At 40.3% G+C, this 23,223-nt stretch overlaps 1 protein-coding gene across 4 annotated transcripts in view; it reads left to right on the forward strand.

Annotated features, from left to right (window-relative positions):
* Positions 1-23,223, forward strand: part of arhgap42b (Rho GTPase activating protein 42b) — an 86,410-nt gene that overhangs the window by 13,447 nt on the left and 49,740 nt on the right. For all 4 annotated transcript variants that reach the window (XM_077494320.1, XM_077494321.1, XM_077494322.1 and 1 more), the window contains exons 2-3: positions 2,829-2,924; positions 8,120-8,181. In XM_077494320.1, coding sequence (XP_077350446.1) covers positions 2,829-2,924; positions 8,120-8,181 — 158 coding nt within the window. The remainder of the gene's footprint in view (positions 1-2,828; positions 2,925-8,119; positions 8,182-23,223) is intronic.

Genomic DNA, 23,223 nt, shown 5'->3' on the forward strand with positions numbered 1-23,223 from the left:
AAATTTAGCTGTCATATTTCAAACGAGTTAACACATAAGACAGACCGCTGAAAGCGTCTTTGATACAAGCCAAGGTAACTTGGTTTAATAAATTATAATGAGGGAAGCTCCTCTTGCATACACAATTTAGTTGTCATTTTTTTAGCTGTTTTTTGTGCGTGTGCGAGCTGAACGGATTTTTACACTGGTTTAGAGATATTTCAAATGAGCTAACACATAAAACATACTAAATCAATGCGTCTCTGTACCGCAGAAAAAGAATAAACAAATGTACTGTATGTACTTTGACACCCCAGCGTTTCTGAAACACCAAGAAAACGTGACGAGATGAATTTGTGGATAGTGAACCACGAATATGCGTGGAATTACGAAACTGTTTATTTTTTCTCATACATAATCCATTGAAGATGATCTCCAATGAAGACCTAAACCGCTTTTGTAGCCGTGCCATCCAAAAGAGATTGTTTTGGAGGTGATGGTAAGGTGTTGTCGTGTGTTTTTTTTTCTTTTTCTATTTTTGGTGACTTTCCAGAGTCAGCGCCAGCAACACGGCGCGTACGACCTGGTGTTTGTTTCTGAGCTTTACGCCTGTCTGAATGTCAGAGCTCAAAGATCATCCATAATTGATGGCCCTGTGAGCGCGTTTAGACCGCTGGCGAGGTATTGATCCCGAAATCTGCAGCCGCACAGACAAAGTGAGAGCGCGTCGAAGGCGTAATACATCTTCTGGAAACGTTGCTCTCAGCCGCACTCTGAGCGGCCTGTGCAACATTTACAAGCGTTCATCGTTCACTATAATGTCGATGCCTCAATAGAAGCTTTCAATCTGAGGTCTGGCTGAGTAGCGCACAACTATATCAAGAAACAACGTTAAAACATGTTTATGCAGTGTATCAATCTATCTCATACAGTTCTTGTGAGAAATTCTCAAAGGCAAATTTCTTTTGGGTTTTACAATGATACGGCGTAAGATTATGTTGTCTAGCGGTACGCAAAGGCACGCTGTTATCACTGCACACTTTGCACCGTAATCAGGAGGATTGGACCGAGCACTATTCTGATTGGCAAATTTGGATTACAGTATTTGGCAGCCCTTCAAAGTTTGTAAACAATGTGACGCAATTTAAAGGGCGGGGCTTAGCTGGAGGCAAAAGCACCTCAGTGGCGTGTGGTTCTAACACCGGTCAGCATATTTTCACTGAAAGTTCACGTCGGAAAGGACGCGGAAAACGGCCGCTTGAGTTAATATGTGAGTAAACTGACTCCCCACGACCGTGAATGTTACTTTAAAAAGTTAACTCTGACTGATGGGATGACATTTACTGACCCGTACGCGCTCACGCACTGGATAGACGATTTAACGGGACAACCCACCGTGCAATGGCCGGACATTTAAATCTACCTTATAGAAAAACTGAGCGTTTATACTAAAGATAAACTGAAGGCCTATAAATCATTACACGTCTACAACTAACGACGTCTTGAATGGACATGTTCAAAATTTAGAATATAACAACTTGAGCGAGGACTTTTGTGTCGTGCGGTCGCAAGTGCTGCCAAGTCAACGACAGGGACAGAAGACGAGGATATACGAGGCATGTACCTCTCCTACAAAAATTTGACAAGTTATCGGAACCATTGTGGGGGGCTTTCGCCTCGACAACACTGAAACATACAGCTAACGTTTGGTTAGCTAGCGGTTAGCATTCGCACATGTTAGCATGTAAACACGGACTTTTTTGTAAGTCACTTCAGAAGTGTGTACAAAACTAGTTGTCTCTGCATTAATCAGTACACGAATACTAGCTCTCAGTATCAAAAAGGTTTGTAACCTCCACTTTACATAAAAGTCAAGATTTGCTGGTGTCATAAAACTAGTGGTGTTCCACAAGTGTCAATACTAGGTCCTCCCTAAATAACTCAAAATTGTGAGGTACTGTATTCTAGTTACTGACAGTTACCACCACCATCCTTACTGTTTTTCCTTTGATTGATTAATATTTATTGTCTAGAATGGTTTTTTTTTTTAGTGTTTTTTTTTTTTAATACAGTACAAATATTTACTGAAATTCTGACTAATTTAGCTATTGAGTTTTGGTTAGAATAGACAAATTCGGGTTACATCATCGTCCATCTCACTTTATGGGCAACGTATGACATACAGTATGCACACCATGAATCTGTCACTTTCATTTACAAACAACCCTTTGATGCACTCCCGAAAGTGTAAAACTCCTGTCATATTTTAGCACGTTCACTAGTTTTAATTAGCAAAGATGTTCTAGCACGTGAAAGATAATTGTCACACAGTTCTGAAAGCATTTCCTCCGTCGCTACTCATTAATGAAGGCTGTGAATAAAACATCTAAGGGAGTAATTGCTACACTCTGGAAAGTGTCAAATGTCATTCCCGAAACTTCATCAAATGTAAAAGCAGTAAAAGAAATTGCATGTAAATGAAACAAAAGTATTGTCAGTTTTAGAAATGAAATTATTTTTTTGAATGGCAAGCCTGACCGCACAAATTTGACTTTTATTAGACTTTATTTTATGATGATTTTAGTAAACTATTTAATCTCCAAATAGCAAGTAGAGGACTGCTCATTGAACCCGAAATCAATTGCTTACTATTGCATTTTTCACTTAATTTCCATGCAGGCTTAACTTATTACAGCTTCTTATTTCCAGACTACTTTAGTCCCAATCAATGGACAATGAAATGTTCATGATCTAAGATCAATGAAAAGTAAACACTGTCATGGCGAAGAAAATCAAAGTTGGTATTCCGTTTTCTGAAGTAGAGACTTTCCTGCTCTCTTGTTGTCCAGATCTTTCTGCCGCCGTCCAGAAGTTCTCCCAATCGTTGCAGGAGTTCCAGTTCGAGTGCCTCGGCGACGCTGAGACGGACGATGAGGTGAACATTGGTGAGTTCAGCTTGGCTTTTTTTTTTTACTGGCACTCCGGATTCTCACCACAGTGAGGATGTTTTATCTTTGACACTAAGATACTGTGTAAAAGTAAAAGCAATCCAAATCCTTTCCTCCTCTCTAAATTTGAAGAAAATCCAAGAGGCGAAAGAAAAAAAAATCTTGGTTGATTTTTTGCACGAAATGGCCCACCTGTCTTGATTACCATGCTTGAAACGTATCTTCATGGCCATTGAACTGGATTTCCTTGACTGACTCTGGCGTCAATTTAGAGATCGTTCAGAATAAGGAAAATCTTTATTGACCAGGGAAATTGTCTCTGGTAGTATGAGCTGCACTAGTATTGTAGTAACAAGCAACTATGACAAAGGTATGACACATTAACTCATTCGCTCCCAGCCATTTTCACAGAAACAATCCCGTTCGCTCCCGGCTGTTTTACTGAATTTTGACTGATTTTGCAAGGCCCACAGAATATTGTGTTCTATTGCTATAAAAGCATGGAACCTAATCAAAAGAAAGATTAAAGTATGTTTCTATCTGTTACCGTTTTGCAGCAATTAGCATGAGAAGAGAGCTAAGTTTCATCAGTTTTCACAAATCTATTTAAAATTGTAAGTAATTTAGCTTTTTTCTACATGGCCCTCCTTTGCGCTGCTGCCACCTGCTGGCCGTTTGTGTAATAACTACCATTTCTGCAACCGTTCTTTGCAGTTGAGAGGCTGCATCAAAGCCTTCTGTATGATTTAGCATAAAAAACAAAACAAAAAAAACGTATAAATACGTCTTTGGGACACTTAAAACATTAAAAAAAAAACATATTTACACGTTATTGGGAGCAAATGAGTTAAGTATGCAGCGTCTTCATGTCATGTAACAGTCCCATTTGTGCTGTGGTACCAACCAATGACAGTTGTGCAAACGATGTGGCGCGTCATCGCGCAGTAATTGAGATACAACTTTGAATGTACGATGATATAGTAAGTCTTTGAGCTAAGTGCGCAAAGTGTCTAGTGCTGTGGAATATTGATCGACAGTTGTACAAATATGTAGAGAGCTGAAGCTACAATGATGAGTACAGTAATACTGTTATTCAACGATGTCGAGGGTCCAGGAGACTTGATTAAGAAATATTCTTTTGAAAGATAATGGATCACACTCAGAATGTTCTGAACTCTGTTTCCATGCAATTTTCTTGAGACTGTAAATTTTTTTAGATTGCTGGTTGCATCCTTGAGATTCATCAACAATCATTTTCTGAAAATCCACAAGATTGCAAGGCATCAATTAATCGATTTAGCTTGTCCGTCTCTCGTGGCGAGCGGAACTGTATCGCTTCAGTCTGCAGCCCTCAGATAGGCTCTAAGTGTTTGCTGCATGTATAATTGATGCGATTGATTATCTTATGAGGCTTTCACTGTAGGAGATCGAGGGCACTAATTGCCTGACCAGTGTCAGAGATTAATGAAGATCTGAACTGTTGAGCCTCCAGCAGGAATATGAAAGCATCTGTGCAAAAATCTGCCAATCTGGATTTTCCTTCCTCTTTTTTTTTTTATTTTCTCCATCTTCAGTGCGTTGCTCATTATCCTTAGTTTGAAATCTTGGCTGTGTGCGGCGGCGCGGCTACGGAATTAATGTCCATCTGCGAGGGCAGAGCGACCATCGACCTCCTCGACATCAAGCCGTTGGACGGAATGCAATGCAAATAAAATAGTTTCCGCAAGGGAGCTTTTTTTTTTTTGGGGAGAGGCCAATTAAGCTCGCCTATGTGGAAACAGACACAGAAAAAACTTTAGGTTGACTATGAGGTTCTTTTTGTACTCGTTCTAATGAGAACCAATATAAGAGACTTAAAGATGAGCGAAAACGGCCCTTGGTGGACCTCGAAACCCGACCAAGACCGAACTATAATTCCAGGTAAATTCCAATCTTCACCCTTAGCTTAACTCTTTTACTGCCACACGTTATCAAAATGTTATTATTCACGTCATCCTTGAAAACATTCTATTTCATCAGATTTCGTCATGTTTCATTGTAAGTTGGCAGCCCATTGAAGAGATACAATGCTGCCATCTGGTGGCCATAGTTAGTGAGTGTTTTTAATTCTACAACCCATTGACCAGGCAGCGCTGCACTTAGATGTTGCACTGCCCATGGATTAAAAAAACAAAACAAAACAACTAAAATACGTAGTTGACGTCATTTAACGTTTATGGCGGCATACATCATGATTTTAATCGTGATTAAACGTTTTTGGCGGTCAAAGAGTTAAATGCTAGTCTTCAACCGTTTCCCTACGATCCTTATATATGAACAATTACCGATATTGATCAATATGATTATAAAATACCGCAGACGTACCTAATTCTGGGGCCCACATAACTGAGAATGTCCAAAAAACGTAGGATTTCGCCTCGCCACCAAAAATGAAGAAAGAAAAGGCCATGATTACCTTTTGCAACACCCTGTGGAAAACAATCAAGTCATCAGTGAGGGTGAACCCGACCATGCAAGTCCCTCCTCGTCGCTGGCCTCTCTTTGATGCGCCCTACTTCCAACGCGTCAAGCTGGAAGCCTGTTCACGCGCCACCATGCAGGTCGCCTGACCTTCCATCGATTTGGCTCGATGACATTCACATTCGCCAGCAAATCGATACCACCAAAAGGATTGATGCTATGACAGAATTTTTCTTTTAAATGTGAAAAGTTGCGTGCCCTTCTCACGAAAAGTCAATTCTAGAGCCTTCGCGTGCGAGGTGAGCCTTAAATCTCCATCAAATAACAAACCTGAGATACATTTCCTCTTCCTGGTCCGCAGGCCATTTGGTACCAGGCCACACAGGGGCATTTGCGTAAAATCCGTGTATATATGGCTGTGTGATTATATGATGGAGAATTGTAATATTGCGGTGTCCAGCTGTGAGCATATTCAACTCAAACGGCTATGTGTGACAGTAGCCAATCAAAACCAACGTTTTCCTTCTCTAGGTTAGTTTGCAAATAGATCACGTAAACAGAAAGTAAAAGTAAGGAGTAAACAATGGCCGGGCATCAATCATTTGGCGTTCTCTTCCTAAAATGAAGCTATTTTGAAAAGTGAAGTTCCTCACCGTTGCTTGTGTGGCCGTAAAAGCAACATGGATTAAATGAAAACCTTGTTTAAGGTATGTCTAACCCTTGCTCTGGAAGATAAATTCTCACGGTATTTGTGAGTTCACAAGCTCTCGAGAATACATCTTGTACCGAGCCCGTTGATTTCCACACGATTATCAACAATGAACAGTTTGCGGTCTGTTTGCTAGCCGCTAGCAAGACAGCTTGAAGACTTCGATATACAGCAAGACGAGTAGCCTATATCCGGACACAAACGATTTAATGAATGACAATTTACACCATGAAAGTAGTGATCAATGTACTGTTTCAACCAAAGACAACATACCTTAAGCTTCCACTTCCACTTTGCCCTACAACAAACTATTTTTTTGTAGCTAGCATCTCCAAACGACTGGTTTCAATGAGTTGCAGTAAAGTAGTGTCCTACTCTGCACGTTTTTTTGTGACACTTGACATATTTCCCACCTTTTAACGACAACGCTCGCCGAAAATCAAGCTCTGTACATTCATTTGTTATGGGACGTTTGCCCCTCCGGGAGGCGCAGCGGAAGCTAAGTAGTGACGTCAGCTGGAAGGGTCTATTGCCAGGTTAAGGTATGTCCTCAAAAATAGACAAAACAGCCATCCTGCTGAATCATTTGAACAAGTTCCTTCCAAGTGATGATGTGGAAAGCTTGAAAATGTGAGCACAGCTGCTCAGTTAGCATTAGCAGTTTAGCCGCTACTAGCTAGCCACCGGACCAAATCATTGCGAATAGCAACGACAACGCCCTATGTAGGAACATAATTTAAATGTTTGCATTTTAGGGCATCTTCATTATTCTGAGGTGTCAGTTTTTAGTAGTTCACAACATACTTCCTTGACATCATAATGTATATGACTGATGCGTTTAGCAATGGATCGATGGGGTTTCTAATAAGCCATCGGCTTCTACCCGTCAGCCCTTCTTTTGGATGTCAATGTTGCAAATGATGTGATGTGATCGATGTAATGTGTCCGGAAGTGAAAAAAATGAATAAAAAACAAAACAAAACATCAGTTACTACTTTCCTCTTTTCTGTGGATTTTGCGGCAGCGTGACAGAAAGTGCACAAAAAAATGTGAAAAGGTGAGCTTTCCCAACAAAAAAAAAAACAGAGGATAAATTCCACAGAAGAAAACTGTAAATAGATGAATTAGGTGTTGAACAAATCACCGTATTTTAGTCTAAAAATGTCACAGACATTGTATTACACCTGGGAACTGTTTTGAATTGTGAAAACATTACATAGAATCAGTTGGTACGTAAGGTTTCTTTTTCAAGGTTGTCTGCACTTATCTTTTCTCCATTTGCCACTGAGTGATATGCAAGTCGTAACCACCCTTGACGCCTATTGGCTGTCTTTGGAGTGCCATCAGTGGCTCCCTGAGAGCTTTTGTGCGCTTGATAAAGGAGCCGGCGGGTTTAATGGGAGGCCGGATGAGCAAAAATCATTGCTCCCTTCACTTTAAGGCTTTGCTGCGTAAATGGGCCGACGTGTCTACGATGATGCATGGCTCCCCGTGCCCGGCTGGTAATGGTGTCAGCGGCGTGTTGGCAAAGCAGGGCGGGTTCGGCCACAAGGGCTGACCGAGAAGGTCGCCTCATCCGACCTTGCAGCTCGTAATATAGGCCGCAGGTGGCGCCGGCGTATCTTAACGGCATCAGCTTCCAATTGGCAGCAGTGCGTCGTTAAAAGAGCCCGCAGTGAAGGAAAATAAAGGGATGTAATCAATGGTCTTCGCACAGTTTCAAGTATTGCGCTCTTTTTTTTTTTTTTTTTTGTTTATTTTACTGCTCGTCTTCGGACAGCTGCCCGACTTTATTGCGTTCTAAAATATGCTGCGGCGAAAGCTCGGAGGCTGCCGTTCCATAAAGATTTTAAGGCCGCGCTCTGATGCTTGCGGCGAGCCGGGAAGCAGCTGACGTTTAACGACTCGGCCACGACGCGCCGCGCGCTGCGTCGACCGCCTTTTGTTTAAATAACGCCGTCGCATCCGTAAACTCCCGATGACATCTGTGGTAAAAGTTTCTTCTTCATTTTTTTTGTTTCAGCCCAGTCCTTCAAGGAGTTCTCCAAGCTGCTCAACACGGTGGAAGAGGAGAGACGACGCTTGGTAAGAATGCAGTTTGGAAACTTTGAATGACTCACCTGATGGTAAAATATGAAACTGCTCGGGGGGGAAAAAAAAGAAGACTGTGAAACGTGCAGAATGTTTGGTTCTCTTCTGGGACTGCTTTGCTCCATCCAGGCACAGGGTGTCTTGAGTCTATACAGGGTACAATGAAATCTCAAGACTGTAACAGGGTTTCTGCAGTTCATTTAAAAGCATTAAAAGTCATTAATGGATTTTGTGTAAATTATGGCATTAAAATACATTAAAATATTGTCCAGAAGCACTCATTTCATGTATGCTTGTGGAGACTAGGGACAGGTTGTAATTGACAATGAACAAAATAGGCAGGACTGCACAAGTTACTTTTTTTTATATTTAATTTGCTCTGAATTTGAAAAGAAAAATGTACTGTTCGTGTCACCACGGTCCAACATAAAATGCTAATGCCACCTAGTGGCAAACAAAATATCACCTCAAGGCAAATCTGACTGTTTTACACTCCTTTTAACTGTATATGTTTAACTGACTGAAGTTACAACCATACTTGTATTAGGTAAACATATTTGTCAGATTTTATGATCATCAACTAACTAACTGGATATGTATCCATCTGGTACTTCTCCACAGTAATTTAATCGGGAAAATTCGGGACATTCTGTACAATAATTCGAGCTGATTGGACGATGCGACATTCTACACGTTTGTTTTAACCAATCACGGCCACGGGTGACAATTTCGTGTTCGTTCTTGATGAAGAGGGGGAAAGCACGAACATCTTAGCAGCTAGAAATGAACGAAGCGCCTTTCGCTGTTCAACATTCAACAAGGAAACAGTGAGTATGGTTCTGCGAGAACAGAATTAATTGTAGCGTCCATTCGTCCAAGTTGGGTTTGTTTGTTAGCTCCGGCGTCTGCGCTGGCTTCCTGGTTTGGTCACAGTTGCATATCCCGCCCCCAAACACAATGTCGCTCTGTGATTGGTCCGAACGTAACGGCGGTTATCAGCGGGAGCGGTACAAGATGTATTCTCTGGAGTTTGTGAGCTCACAAATACCACCAGAATTCTTCGAGAGCATTCTTGCGAGAGCAAGGTTAGATTATCAAGCGTATGGGAAAAAATTTAAATATATATATTTTATTGTTCATGTAGAACAGATATAAAAACAAACAATTAGCAATTAATTGCTAGTTAACTGTGGAAATCATGTAATTAATTCTGATTAAAAATTTTAATCAACAATTCGAGCATCATGTTTCATATAATTTGTCCTCTTTCCAACCTACTGGTGTGAAATAAATGGAATGAGGTAGTTGCTAGTCAAAACTAGCAACTGCTAACCCTCACCATTGGCCACTCGGTTGCGTTTGTTTTTGAATTGTCACTGGGCTGCTTTCACTTGGAATGATGTTTGCTTCTGAGCCTCAGAAATCAGCTGCTCGCCCCCTTCCAATCTTCTGCTTTTGCTTTCGTTCTTTTTGTGATTGTTTTGGGGAATTGTCGTAGTGCCGCTGAGAGGTTCAATGTGAACTTGGAAACATTTTAGAAGAGTTAATCCTTTGTTGCATCAGCTTTGTGTTTATCAGCCACCAACTGGGAAAACAATAACAAGCAGCCGTGATCAAGATGACTATTTCGTCTCACGACAGATAATTTAGTACTTTGTGGGACTGATGTGGACTGAAATATCGTGGAAAACAACATAATGGAGCATTTGTGTTTACTGCGACTTCAATTTGTGCAAGGGCAGAGGAAGCCTTTCTGCATACCAATGAGAAACAAAAACAAAAATGTGTTTTTTTTTATTAGAAAAATGTCACTCTTTGATATTTTACTTTATAAAAACATTCAGCAATGATGCAATTATGAAAAAAAAAAATTAATCAGGTTTTGCCATATTTTTCTCTTCAATTTGATGGACATTGTACTGCTTTTTCTAGCTTGTGCACCTTAGCCACACGGGGGCAGTATAATGCAGATATACATATAGACTGTCAAGACGCCTCAGTAAGTTGCAGTAATAGTAATAATCACTTTTCATACAGGATAAAAATAAATAAATATATGCCTACACATTTTCTTCCTTTGTGTACGTGGTGTTGCTAACAATTCAAACCAAAAATAAATATTCCGAACGACATAGACTCTTAGAACATTTTAGCTTATTATGCATGAAAATTAACTAATTTTAGGATAGACAAACTAAGTAAGAAATAAAAGACAAATAATCTTAAAACAAGATTAATAATCTTAGAAATTCTGCTCTTGCATAGTATATAATTCTCATAACAAGATCAATAAGACTTTATGGCTTGATATAAGTGTTGAAGTCTAGGTTAAATAGCTGACTTTTGCAATGTGTATCTCAAAAAAGTAATGAGTCGTCGTATCTCTGTTCTTTGCCACCTCTATAAATTACTGCGGTCACATCAGCTCTGACGTCTTTATACTTGCGGGTGGAAAAAAAACGGCACCGATGTCTGCGTTCAAAGGTCGAGAGACGAGCCCACGACGAGGGTGGATGTCTGCAGACGATTCGGGCGTTGGCGTTAAAGGCCAAGGTCATGCCTTCCTCCAATAAAAATACTACTAATAATAAAAAATCATTTTTACATTTTCCCCAGTAAAATTTTTTACTCTCTCAATCTACCACCAAACTGCAAGGCCATAAACAATTTGACGTACATACATTGTCGTCGTGTTTTACCATGTGGTATATAGAGTGGTGAAATCAAACCTGCTGACACTATAAAGACAAGCGCGATAATTCATTTAAGGTCTTACCTGGGATCTATGCACCTCCCCTCCCCCTCCCCTCGGTCTGATGCTGAAAGTGCAGCTAAATGTTTACTACAGCGTTGCCCTTTCCAGATATGGGTCACCTGTGTGCTAGCTAAAGATGAGGCAGAGCATCCATCTGTCTTTTTTTTTTTTTTTACGGAATGCAATGAACTTACCCACCTTTTTGCAGATTACTTTTTGCACATTTTGCTCTCTCTGTAACACCCTAAGATGACACAAAATAGTGCTAATGTCCTGTCTAAAAGGAAAGCAGTCATTTTTAAATTATTATTATTATTAATGAATTGTTTTTGCGTATTTATGTGCTCTTTCTGTAACACTCTTAAAAAGTCCCGTGCGGGGCCGTTTCTAGCTTCATGGGGGGCCTAGGTATGATTCTGTTTGGGGGCCCCTAGTTGGCCAAACTACAATAAAGAGATTCCTAACCCTTTAGATGGTCTCCTAAGATACCATAATCAAATACATTTTATGAGCAAAACGGACTACTACGGTCCTATGGCGTCCTTATCAGGAAGTTCAGAAGATCACCCTGGCTCATTATCTGGAGCTCCAAAATATTTTACAAGTACTCCTAGAAAGACAAACCTCATTAGGTTATCAAGTAAATAGACCATGAGTGAATATTCTTTTTTTTTTTCTTTTTTTTTTTTTTTTTAATACAGTAATATTGCAGTAATACAGCCAACCATCCATTGTCTTAACTGCTTGCAGTAATACAGAATATTAATTAAAATTAATATGTTTTTATATTAAAAAATTGTGATGTACAGTGCTTGTACCCAATTACAAATTTGTCACTGAACTATAGGGCTGGCCAAGAGAAAGATAAATGCCCGAGGCGAGCGAGTTGGCTAGCAAAACAAATAAACAAACTTGCTAAAATGGAGTTTCACCTCCAACTATCCTTCACCAACAACAAGTCCCTTGCCTTTCTCCTTTGACCGTTTGTCATCTTCAGTTTTCTTTTTCTTCCGTTTTTCCGCGCCGCTGAGATAGCTTCTTTTTGATGACATTTCGGTGTCTGTTTTATTTAGTAGTACTCTCGCTAACGGGGAGGGTAAGATGTCAATCATTCTCACACAGTGACGTAGCATCACAAACTGACACAAAAACACCAGCTTAACATCACAGTTTATTTTATTTATGTACTATGTTTGTTTTTTTAATCAAAAATTGGATGGAATAAACAAATATTATGGGCAGAATAACGACAGGACATTTTAATCATCCTCAGATAAGACTACACATAGAACTTGGGGGCCCCCTGGTGGCTTGGGGGCTCTAAGCAACCGCCTACTTCGCCTAGAGCAAAAAAACAGCTATGGTACCGTGTAATAGGAAAGTAGTAATTTTTTGTAGTTAATATTATTTTTATTTTATTTATTTATTTAGCATATTCTCTTCTGTAACGCTCTAAGAGTCCTGGCTAATCAGAAAGTAGGAATTAGTAGTATTGATATATTTTTTTTTTTTTTTGACATTTTCTACAATCTCCGTAGGCCCGAAAGTAATTTTCCTGTCGACGTAACCCACATGAGACTTGCATCCTTTCAGATAATCCTCAACTGCAGCCATTCCATCAATTGATTTGAACAGGTGACAGATTAAGCCTTGGTGGAGGTCTGTGCTCTCTGCTTGTTGATTTTCTTTTGGACGCTTCACCCCCCCACAAATCCCGTGTGGCTCAGATTCGACACTCCGGCATCGGGTGATGACGGCGACCTCCTGGCGACCGCTCCGGTCGCTGTCGAGGTTGATCAGCGCCGCGCCCTGCAACTTACATGGCGGTTACATCGGCCATCTCGGCGCGCATAATGAGGCGGGGGGACGGAGCGTTCCAAAAGCGACAGCCCAAAAGAATACATATTCATGCAGGTGTTTTGCCGCCATTCCATTTTGTATGGAGATGACAAAGACGTGGACTGTGGTGGATAACCGAAATTGAACAGCGGAGCAAGAGATGGCAGGGAAACTTAATAAGGCGCACTTTTGCATTTGATAAGACGGGAACGACAATTGCGCCCCCCCCCCCCCCCCCCCCCCACACACACACACACACACACACACACACATTGATATCTCCCTCACCTCAGCAGACCTTCCTCCAGTCCCAATATGGAGTCATTTTGCATTGACAAAGCGGCCTCTCCAGTCAATAGAATAGTATAAAGCAGCGTTCTCAAACTTTTTGTGACCCACTATAGAAGATACTTTCTGAGGATCCACTTATAATCCAATTATGGCAGCCATTTTAGACAATTTTGATTGACCCACATGATACTTTTTTTTTTCTGTGTAAGATGCACTTTGTCAGGATAACATTTTGCAATCTTAGGAAATCAAAGTGGAATTTTTATCGATACTCGAAATGTTTTGATAGGAAGTCATTGAATGGCAGCCGCTCAGTGCCGGCCATTTTACAAGGTTTTAAGCCATTTTTGACGGCCAACAGAATATTGTGTTCTGTGGATATATAAACATGGGACCCACCAAATGAAACCTTCATCTTTCATCAGGAAAAAAAAAGTTTCTCTCTAGCATTTGTCATTCCTGAGTAATCAGCAGTAGAAGAGAGGCAAGTTTCACCGAAAATCCTGTTTTGACAAAAATAACTGAGATATCGAGGATGCATTTCAAGTAAATATTCAACTTTGAACTGACCAAACTGACCCGAGTTAATTCGGGTATGGGGGCGGGGCGCATATATTAAATACCTGAGTTAACTTGTGGAGGGGAATGAATGAGTCAGTTAGACGTTTACAGAAGAAAGAAAGCCACATTTTACAAATGATTTGACAAATTAAGCCTTTTATTCTGAAAAAAATACACCACCTATCCTCTCAAAAAAAGTTTTTTTTTTCCAAAATTGGTGAAATTCCTCCTTTCCCCAAGTGTTTAAGTTATGTTTTAGTGTCCCAAAGACGTATTTATACTTTTTTTTCCTTTTTTTTCTCTTATGCTTGCTTGCGCATACGGAAGGCTTTGATGCAGCCTCTCAACTGCAAAGAACTGTTGTAGAAATGGTAGTTATGAACAAACAGACAGCAGGTGGCAGCAGAGCAAAGGAGATCAACCAGGGCCATGTTGAAAACAAGCTCAATTACTCACAATTCTAAGTAGATTTGTGAAAAATGATTAAACTTAGCTATATTATAATGCTAATTGCTGAAAAACGGAAACAAATAGAAACATACTTTTTTTTTTCCTGTTGAAAGAAGAGACTTTAATCTTTCTTTTGATAGGTTCCATGTTTTTATAGCAATAGAACACAATATTCTGCAGGCCTTGAAAAATCAGTCAAAATCCAGTAAAACAGCCGAGAGTTGAGATTCAAAAACAAAAAAAACAACACAGTAGTTCTTCGTTGGAGTGGTAATGTGAAGGTGACTTGACGTGCCTTACACATAATTTTTTAGCATTCAAAATGGTCACCCGAGTATAAATACCGTAGAAGTTAACCAACAAAAAAGCTCAAGATACTCAAGCTTTACTGATTATTTTGACAGCGAATGTACTGTGTTGTAGTTGAATTCTTTATTTGCGACCCCGTGATTGACTGACAACCGGTCCAGGGCGGAGCCCGCTCCCAGCCCAAAGTCGTCAGGGATTGGCTCCACCTCTCCCGCGACCCTGAACAGGCTAAAGAAAAATCGAAATCGGACGGACGGATGGATGGATGGTCTCAAATCCCCAAACCCGCCTCTCGGTTTACTGCCCATCACCCTGCCACCTTGGCGCGAATCGAGCCATCGTAAATAATTTAAGATGCTTTTTTATTTTATTTATTTATTTTGGGGGGTGCATGTGTGTGTGTGTGAGCCACATAAATATAGAGCTGGCATTGAAAATGCGCGCTATTAACTGATCCTATTCCGGCCCGAGTGATTTAAACGTCCATTAGGCGGGAGGTCAGAGACTCTTATGAACGAGTTGTAAATTCCAAACAAGACGAATGCGCTTTTATGGAATTTACCATTAGATTAGCCACTCGCTGCCAATAAAGTGCTGCCTCGGTGTAATGTAATTTGCACTTGTTGGTTGCTTGGCAAAATTTAAAACAAACAAGTGAACTCGGGCTGAGACAAACTTTTATTCCCAATTCAAACGCAGGCTGGCCAGCCGTCTTATTTAATTTAAAATGTACTTGAACTTAATTTGACCTTCTCTAAACGTATACAAGGACGCATCAAATTGTGATTTTTTTTTTTTCTCTCTCTCTCTCCTTTTATTTGGAGCATGTCGTACAAGTTATAGATAGACATAATAAGGAATGAACGTCTGCAAGATGTTACCTTGTTGGATGTCTTTTTCATTTTAATAATGCAACATGTTGGAGCCAGTGAGATGTTTGGAGGTCGAAGTGTGGGTGGAAGCTTCTTCTTTTTAGTTTCCTTTTCTATTTTGTCTTTTCCAGACGAGCACCAGAAATGAAATTCAGGTTGGCCCAACCCCTTCTACTCCCCTTTCACATCTGGACTCAATAAGTGGGCCTAAAAATAGCAAGAAAGACTTCACTGATAAGGTTCCTTGATGAAAGCCAAACATCTGACAGCAGATGAGGAATAAACCTAGTTGTTTTTTTGTTTTTTTTAAACCCCTTTTTCATTCCCCCACCCCCAAGCATTTGAGATTGACTTGTTCCACCGTGACACCATTTGTCTGCCGCCTCGCTCGGAAGGCCGATCTTAAAATCACGCCGTGATTGGCGTCACGACCAAGACTTTTCAAATCCGGTTACTTTTCTGATTTAAAACACCTGCTGGTAAACTTCTTAATGGCAGAACAAAGTGGGGGAAGTGTTTAAACGTGGTGAAAATCAACATCACTGTAATGCCGCCCAATGGTGTTAAGCTAAATGTGTAAAGTCAGCTAGTACAGATGGTGTAAAGCCGAGTGATACTCAACGTAGAGCTAGTTAAAACATAAAGTGAATCACAGCTTATTCACGGTTCCGCATTCACAAATTTGCAAATCCCGGCGGCTTGGCCCCGACTAGACGGGCTTCACTGTAGCGGGAAGCTAGCTGAGCAAACACAAATGCTGTAAAGCTACCCTGTAAGCATTGTTTAAACACACTTTAATGCCAGTTTAATACAGTCAAATTAGACCATATAACATCTCATTAAGCTAGATAGTACAAAATATGTAGGTCTAATTTGGCTAGCTAGTAAAGTTTATGTAAATGTGGCAGCTAACAACAGTCCAGGGCTACCTAGCTATAGCATATGGTATAAAGTGAGAAAGAATATGAATGGTGTAAGTGTCAAGCTCGCTATTTTTATCTTAATGCAGGGTAACCAAATGTCCTCTTTTTCTGGGATATGTCCACTTTTTTTTTACAGTCTGTTTATTTTTCTTATGAATTTATGAAAATGTCCCGTTTTCATTGTTTTTCATGGGGCCAATTAGCATGCGTTGAATTTGACTCTTGGGAGGCGGAGTTTAAAAAAAAACATTTTTTTAACAACTTTATTTAACAAATTCAACCTACAATCACACTTTTTATTTCATTTTTTTAACCACATGTGTGATGTGAACACCAGTGGCAGGGAGAGAACCCGGAAAAGAAGGCAAGTTGTGGGAGTTATGTCAGGTCCAAGTGAAAGGATGTTTTGTTCGGATATGTGAGTGCCTAGAGAAAACTGTTTGCTGCTGAAATGGGATTGAATATGATTAGAATATACAATGCAATATAATAAAAAAAATAATGCAAGGAATAACATCCTATTTCTATAAAATATAGTGATCTGGATGTGTAAATTAGCCATGAGAGACAAAATGAAGACATTTCAATACACAAAGATGCATCGTGTTAATGCAGGCTAAAAACGATTATTTGTTGTACTGTGCATATGAACTAGCCTTCCATTAGTTGTATGCAATTTCTCCCAGTAATGTGATAAAGCTCTGCTCAATAAGAGTTTGTAAGAGTTCGTTTCCACCCCCAAAAAGACAATAGGAAACAATGTCTTACAAATCATTTAAGACCGCTCGAGGGGGGAAACAATCGAGACTATTCGTTTTCTTTGCTTTCCGTATAAACTTGAGGAAGTCGATACGGCGGCACGCATTCGAAAGTATCTGCTCTTGTTCTTTTGTTATTTATTGGGGCTTATATTGTACAAATGTGTTATGCTCTCACTCACTAATAAGTGCCAGGTTTTAATTCACATTGTAATTCACGTCTACTCCTGCTGCTTTTTAAAATGAACAACAAAAGCCTCCCGATCCCTTAAGTGCTGTTTGGCTGTGCAGCCTCCGATTTATTTCCCACGTTGACACTTTTCTTTAGGTTTACATTTCCTTCAACGGCCTTTAAACACATTTTAAAATCGACCGTAACTAATTTCACGTCTCTCTGCAAACTTTGTTTCTTTGTGCGGCAGAGTTAATCGTTTTGTGTGCGCGCGTGTGTGTGCGTGCGCAGTGACGCGGCCCTGTGGGCACCCTGCGTTGCTGGCCCGTGAACGCAGGAATGTTTCCAATGACCCTGAAACAACAGTGCCAAATAAAGGCGGCCGTTGTTCTCGGCAGACTCGGGCCCGAGTGTGTTTGATGAACGCTGGAAAACTATTTGGAGCAGATGATAAAAACCTCGCAGGGCAATGAGCCTCGGCAAATTTGAGCCCAGATGAGAATAGCGGGCCCTAACCCCAATCATGCAAAGAATATGTCAGATATTCAACTTAACCGCAAAGTTCTAACACTAATGCATGGTATGGCTTGCATGAATGTGGAGTCGAAAAAACAAACAATTGACCTACTCTTTGACTCGCCATTACTCATAGATTTCATTTTGATATGGATTGACACAGACCAAGCTTGGATTTTAATTCACTCATTTTCTTTGTTGAAATAAATTTAAATGTCGTTAAATCATTTCCTTGATTGGCATGTCCATGGTCTTACAGTGTACCAAATTCAAAAATGACAAGTACAGGTATGCATAGATGTATAAAGAATTGATATAAAAATAAGTATAAAAGTCTTTGAAACAATATTGTAATGAATGTAATTCACAATTATCTCCCACTGTAGCGTTTTGTGAACAACTGGCATCTCTCCAGGAACCACTTCCATATTTCCAGGCTTGATCCATAAGTGGGTCTTCTGCTTTTTTTTTGTGCTTTTTTTTTTCGTTAGTGGAATTTTCCAACTCCATCCTTCTACCTTCAAGTCCCAGAGCCAATTTCTCACAGTGGAGGTTTCACAACGGTGGCGCATGAGTGCCTTCAGGGGGTGCGCAAGGTTAAAAGCGTAATGGCAGTTTGGTATACTCATTACACATTTAAGTTTTGGGGGGTTGTTGTAAGCATGCGGTAAATCCGTTGCAGTTTTGAACAGAATGTGTGGCTTTAAAAAGTTTGTGGAAAGGCTTTACGTCAGGGGTGGCAAACAGCAGTCCTCGAGGGCCGGAGTCCTGCAGGTTTTATAGATTTCCCTACTCGAAGTGCAGCTGATTCCAATTAACAGGCTCGTGATCAGGCTTCTGCAGAGCTTGCTGATGAGCTGATCATGAATCAGCTGTGTTGAAGAAGTGAAATATCCAAAACCTGAAGGACTGCGGCCCTCGAGGACCGGATCTCGCCACCCCTGCTTTACGTTGTAAAATCAAGGGTACTAAGCAATACATTAATCAGGCTAATGACTAATTCAGTCTAATCATCATCTAAGCTAGCATTAGCACTGTAAACAAGCTAACGTTAGCCAAGGATGCTAGGTAGTATGACTTACTCATGATGGAGTGGGACTCGACTGATACTATTTTATCATTTTGAAGTTTTACTTTATGGGATGTACAATCAAATAAATGTTTTTTTTAATTAATTAATTAATTTATTTATTTACTTATTTATTTATTTTTTAAAGAGAGAGCTCAGAATTGTTCATTCGGTAGTCTTACCGATTCAACATCTTATCATCATTGCTCTCTCTCTTTTTCTTTTTTTTTAAATTTTTTTTATGTGCGTATGTGCGTGCGTGTAAATACGTGTAAATTTATACTCTATTAATTCACCTAAAACCTAATAAAAATCCCATTACCCCTCACCTTAACCGGATACTTCATAGTTTCGCCAGAGTCGTGAAGTTCAGAAGGTCAGGAGACCAGAGGAAAGGTCAAAGAAAAGAGAGATAAATCAAAGTAAAATCCGGCACCAACTAAACACTTCCTGCCATCCACATGGTTACAAAATCAGAGACTTACGCCAACCCCAGAAACCTCGAAATTCCAACAAATTAAGGAGATCTCAAGAGACTAGAGGAAAAACTAAAGAGAGGAAGGAGAGAAGGATAGATAAAGCATGTTTTGGGTTTTTTTGAAGGTGGATATTCTTCCATATTTTCAGCAAAGCTCAAGGTGTTCTGGTGCAGAAGAACAGTACATATGATTTTTAATTTTGAGGCACAGGCCTTTTTTGTGGTGCGGCAATTATTTCGCGATGTTGGAGTGGTTTGCGTTTCTGAGGCAGTTTTGGATTCGACTGATCTACGACATTCTGTTGGCGCGGGTTGTGGTGGCGAGGGATTGGGGTGCGCTCTGTTGGATTCTTCACGGAGGGCGCCTGATTTAAAAAGTTCGATAAATGCTGACTTACACACATCAGTGATATTGTAAAAGTTACAAATTTGTCATATTAAGGCCATAAAAACAACCAACTCGCCTTGGCATTTGCACTGTCAGCATCAAACGGACCACAGCGAGGAAAACGAAGCTATATTTACCACATTGTACCTGAACAAGGCATCCAAAAAGAACAAGGCATCCTGTTCATGTTTTGCACTGGGGGCTCAAATACTTTTTTTTTTTGGTTTTGTTTTGTTTTTTGTTCTGCAACCCGTCGATGCGCATTTCCATTGACAGCGCTGGAGCGCGCATCCCTTCTTGTCAGTGTAGCCAGCACGCAGCGAGGAATCCATCACTTCAGTTGTGCACATCAAACAGCTGCAGGGAAGTCCTGTGCATCGGCCCCCAAACTCTCCATTCCAGCGGCATCGCAATCAAAGAATCGCGCAGTATGGGCAAAAAGCCCCCCGGGAAGCCACGAAGCATCTTCATATCAGGTGCTTTGTGGGCTTGTTTAACGGCTTACTCGCCAATGCGACGTGAGGCAAGCGTGTCACGTCCGCTGTCCGTGTTGTATTGCAACAACATTGTTTTTTTTTCTTCGTTTTTGTTTTGTTTTATTACCCTTCTTCTCGACTCGCTCATGAAGTATTCATGCCGGGGAGGTGGTGCTTCACATATAAAGCTTGACCTTTGCGACTCAGATAGTTGCTCGTGTGCGAGGGGGAATATAAGGTACTAAAAAATAATTGCATCAAATTAAACGCATCAGATACAGTTGCCGTTACAAACTGTGGAGAGCTAAGCTAGTTCTCGTTTTTCGGGGGGGGGGGGAAATTGAGGCTACCAACTACCCTATGAATTTGAATGGCGGAGATTAGAGTGGTGACAATCTTTGTGTAACTGTACACTTTAAAGTTTGCAAGTCAACTTCCCTGATGTCAGTAAGCCACACGCTATGCATGTTAATAAAAAAACAGCAACTTTCCAGCGGTTGAAACGTTACTATCAGAGCTGATTCCGTTAGATCCAATTCATTTTCAATGACCGTTTGGTAATTTCGCCTACCCACAATGCACCACACCGCTACCCATAATGCACCTTGAATTACCCATAATGCACCTTGATTTCGAGATGCGCACATCACTTATAGGAACACGCTGTTTGCAGATTAATTCAAAATGGCGGATAGCATCGACACTACTAGCATGGATTTAGCGCTTTGTCACTGTTATGTACAAAAATACAATATTTGGCTTAGTTTTTTTTATTTATTCATTTATTTTTTATTATTATTTTTTTTAATACTATAGTATAGTTATAATCTGGCAATAGCCAGATGGATATTGAGCATATCCATCTGGTACCTCACCACAGTGATTTCGTCGGGAAAAGGCGGGTCATTGTGTACAATAGTTCGAGCTGATTGTACGATGCGCCATTGTACACGTTTTTTTTTTAACCAATCACGGCCACGGGTGAAAATTTCGTGTTCAACATCTTATCAGCTAGAAATGCATGAAGCGCCCTTCACTGTTCAACATTCAACAAGGAAACGGTGGGTAATTCTGCGAGAACAGAATTCATTGTAGCGTCCATTCGTCCATGCTGGATTTATTTGTTAGCTTCTGCGTCGGCGTTGGCTTCCTGGTTTTATCACAGTTGCATATCCCGCCCCCAAACACAATGTCGCTCTGTGATTGGTCCGAACCACCAGTAAGTTCGGGAACGACGGTTATCAGTGGGAGCGGTACAAGATTGTCAACTCACAAATACAGCCAGAATTCATCTTGTGAGAGCAAGGTTAGTATAGTGAGGTTTTATACAGTATTGTGAGTTTTATTTTTCTAATCTCACCAATCTCCCATTTAGAGATTGTTAAATTGCTAGTCTGCGATTGGCTGGCAACCAGTCCAGGGTGTACCCCACCTACTGCCCGAAGCCAGCTGGGATAGGCTCCAGCGCCCCCCGCGACCATTGTGAGGAGTAAGCGGTCAAGAAAATGGACGGATTGGATTGGATAAATTGCTAGTGTCAGGCTCGGTATTAGGTAAGCGTGAATGATGAGTCATTGTTCTACTTTATGTTTGCTTCTTTTCAGAAAAAGCGAATTTTCTCCCGTTTTTGGTCAGAAAATGGTGTTTTTGGTGAAACATGCTTGTCAGGTCAGTCTCCAGACCGCAACCCCACCAAACACCTAAAGTTTTATCTCTGACGTTGATGTAGTTTTGCGACGGAATCGTTTTCCAAACTAACTTTGGCGGCCTTGCTTGAGGTGCCGTTCGTGCACCAGATAAATATTTAGCCGCACAATCAGATTGCTCCGCTCCCTTCCCTCGTTTCCAACGCCGAAACCAATCTACACGCTGCTTTTTTTTTTTTTTTTAATAAAGGTCATTTGACAGCCTCGGCATGAAATGGGAGGATTTTATTCGGTCATAATGGCGAGGGTGGAATGTTTATTAGGCGTTCATTTGGCGGGCGCGCGTGCTTAGGACTACTTTAACGAGCCAGGCTAATTTCTTCGGGGCGCGGCGTCTGTCGTTGTGATTATAGGTGCGAGCGGTACCGATATTTTTTTTTAATGCCGTGCTGCCGGCGATCATTAGCGGGAATGTGGCTGAAGATGAAGAGACGGGGAAACGCTTTTGCGATTTGGCCGCCACAGCGACATTAACGTGCAGCGAAGCTCGACACGCCGACGTCCTCTTATAGAGATTAATAAATGCCAACCTGCCAATAACTGACGCCTCCTGCTTGAAAGGGTTCATATTAATACTTTAAAAGGTACATGCAGCACAAACGAGGATCTCTCAACACTTAAATGTTTCAAATAGTGATAGACCGATATGTTTTTTTTTCTAGGCCGATACCGAGACAGATTATTCGTAGTCAAGGAGACCGATAACCGATATTTTAAGCCGATATTCATTTGCAATTGTAAATTAGCAATTTACAATTTGTTAGAAAAAAAAATAAAAATTTGTCAAGATAAATTAAAATAATAATAATAATAATAATAAAAGCAAGTAAATGGCTCCCCAAGTTTTCTAAAATTTCAACGTAATTTCTTGATTTAATTATTTTTTTTTTTAAATAAAAAGTGTAAGGAGTTCCTATTATTTATTTATTTATTTTTTAATAAAGCAGAAATTTAAATAAACCCACAAATGAAAAGTTCCCCATATCTTACTGAGTGACAAATGCATGCTAATATGGCTAATTTGTTGTTTTTTTTTGTTTTTTTTTTGTTCGGGTTCGTAAAACGTTTCAAAAGATCTTCGCAGTGAAAAATTGTCTGAATATGTTCCAAGTAGGGCTGCACAATATATCGAAAAAATATCGATATCGCGATATTGGCCCTTGCAATATGCATATCGCAAAGGCATGCAATAAGTTTTATATGGAATTTTATGCTTTTTATATGAATTTGACCAGTCAGATGCTAACTAAAATGTGCATCGCCATTCAATAGTTGAAAATTATCAAGACATAATTACAATTAATTAACTAAGATTACATTAAGGTTGCTTATTTTGCCACATGAAAAATGTTTTTCTTTCATTAGGTTAACATCGATATCGCTATGTTCAGCAAGTATATCGCATATCGCATGTTTTTCCAATATCGTGCAGCCCTAGTTCCAAGTGTGTTTACGATAAATAAAAACTGACTG

This window comes from Festucalex cinctus, chromosome 13 (assembly GCF_051991245.1).
Source record: "Festucalex cinctus isolate MCC-2025b chromosome 13, RoL_Fcin_1.0, whole genome shotgun sequence".
NCBI lineage: Eukaryota > Metazoa > Chordata > Actinopteri > Syngnathiformes > Syngnathidae > Festucalex > Festucalex cinctus.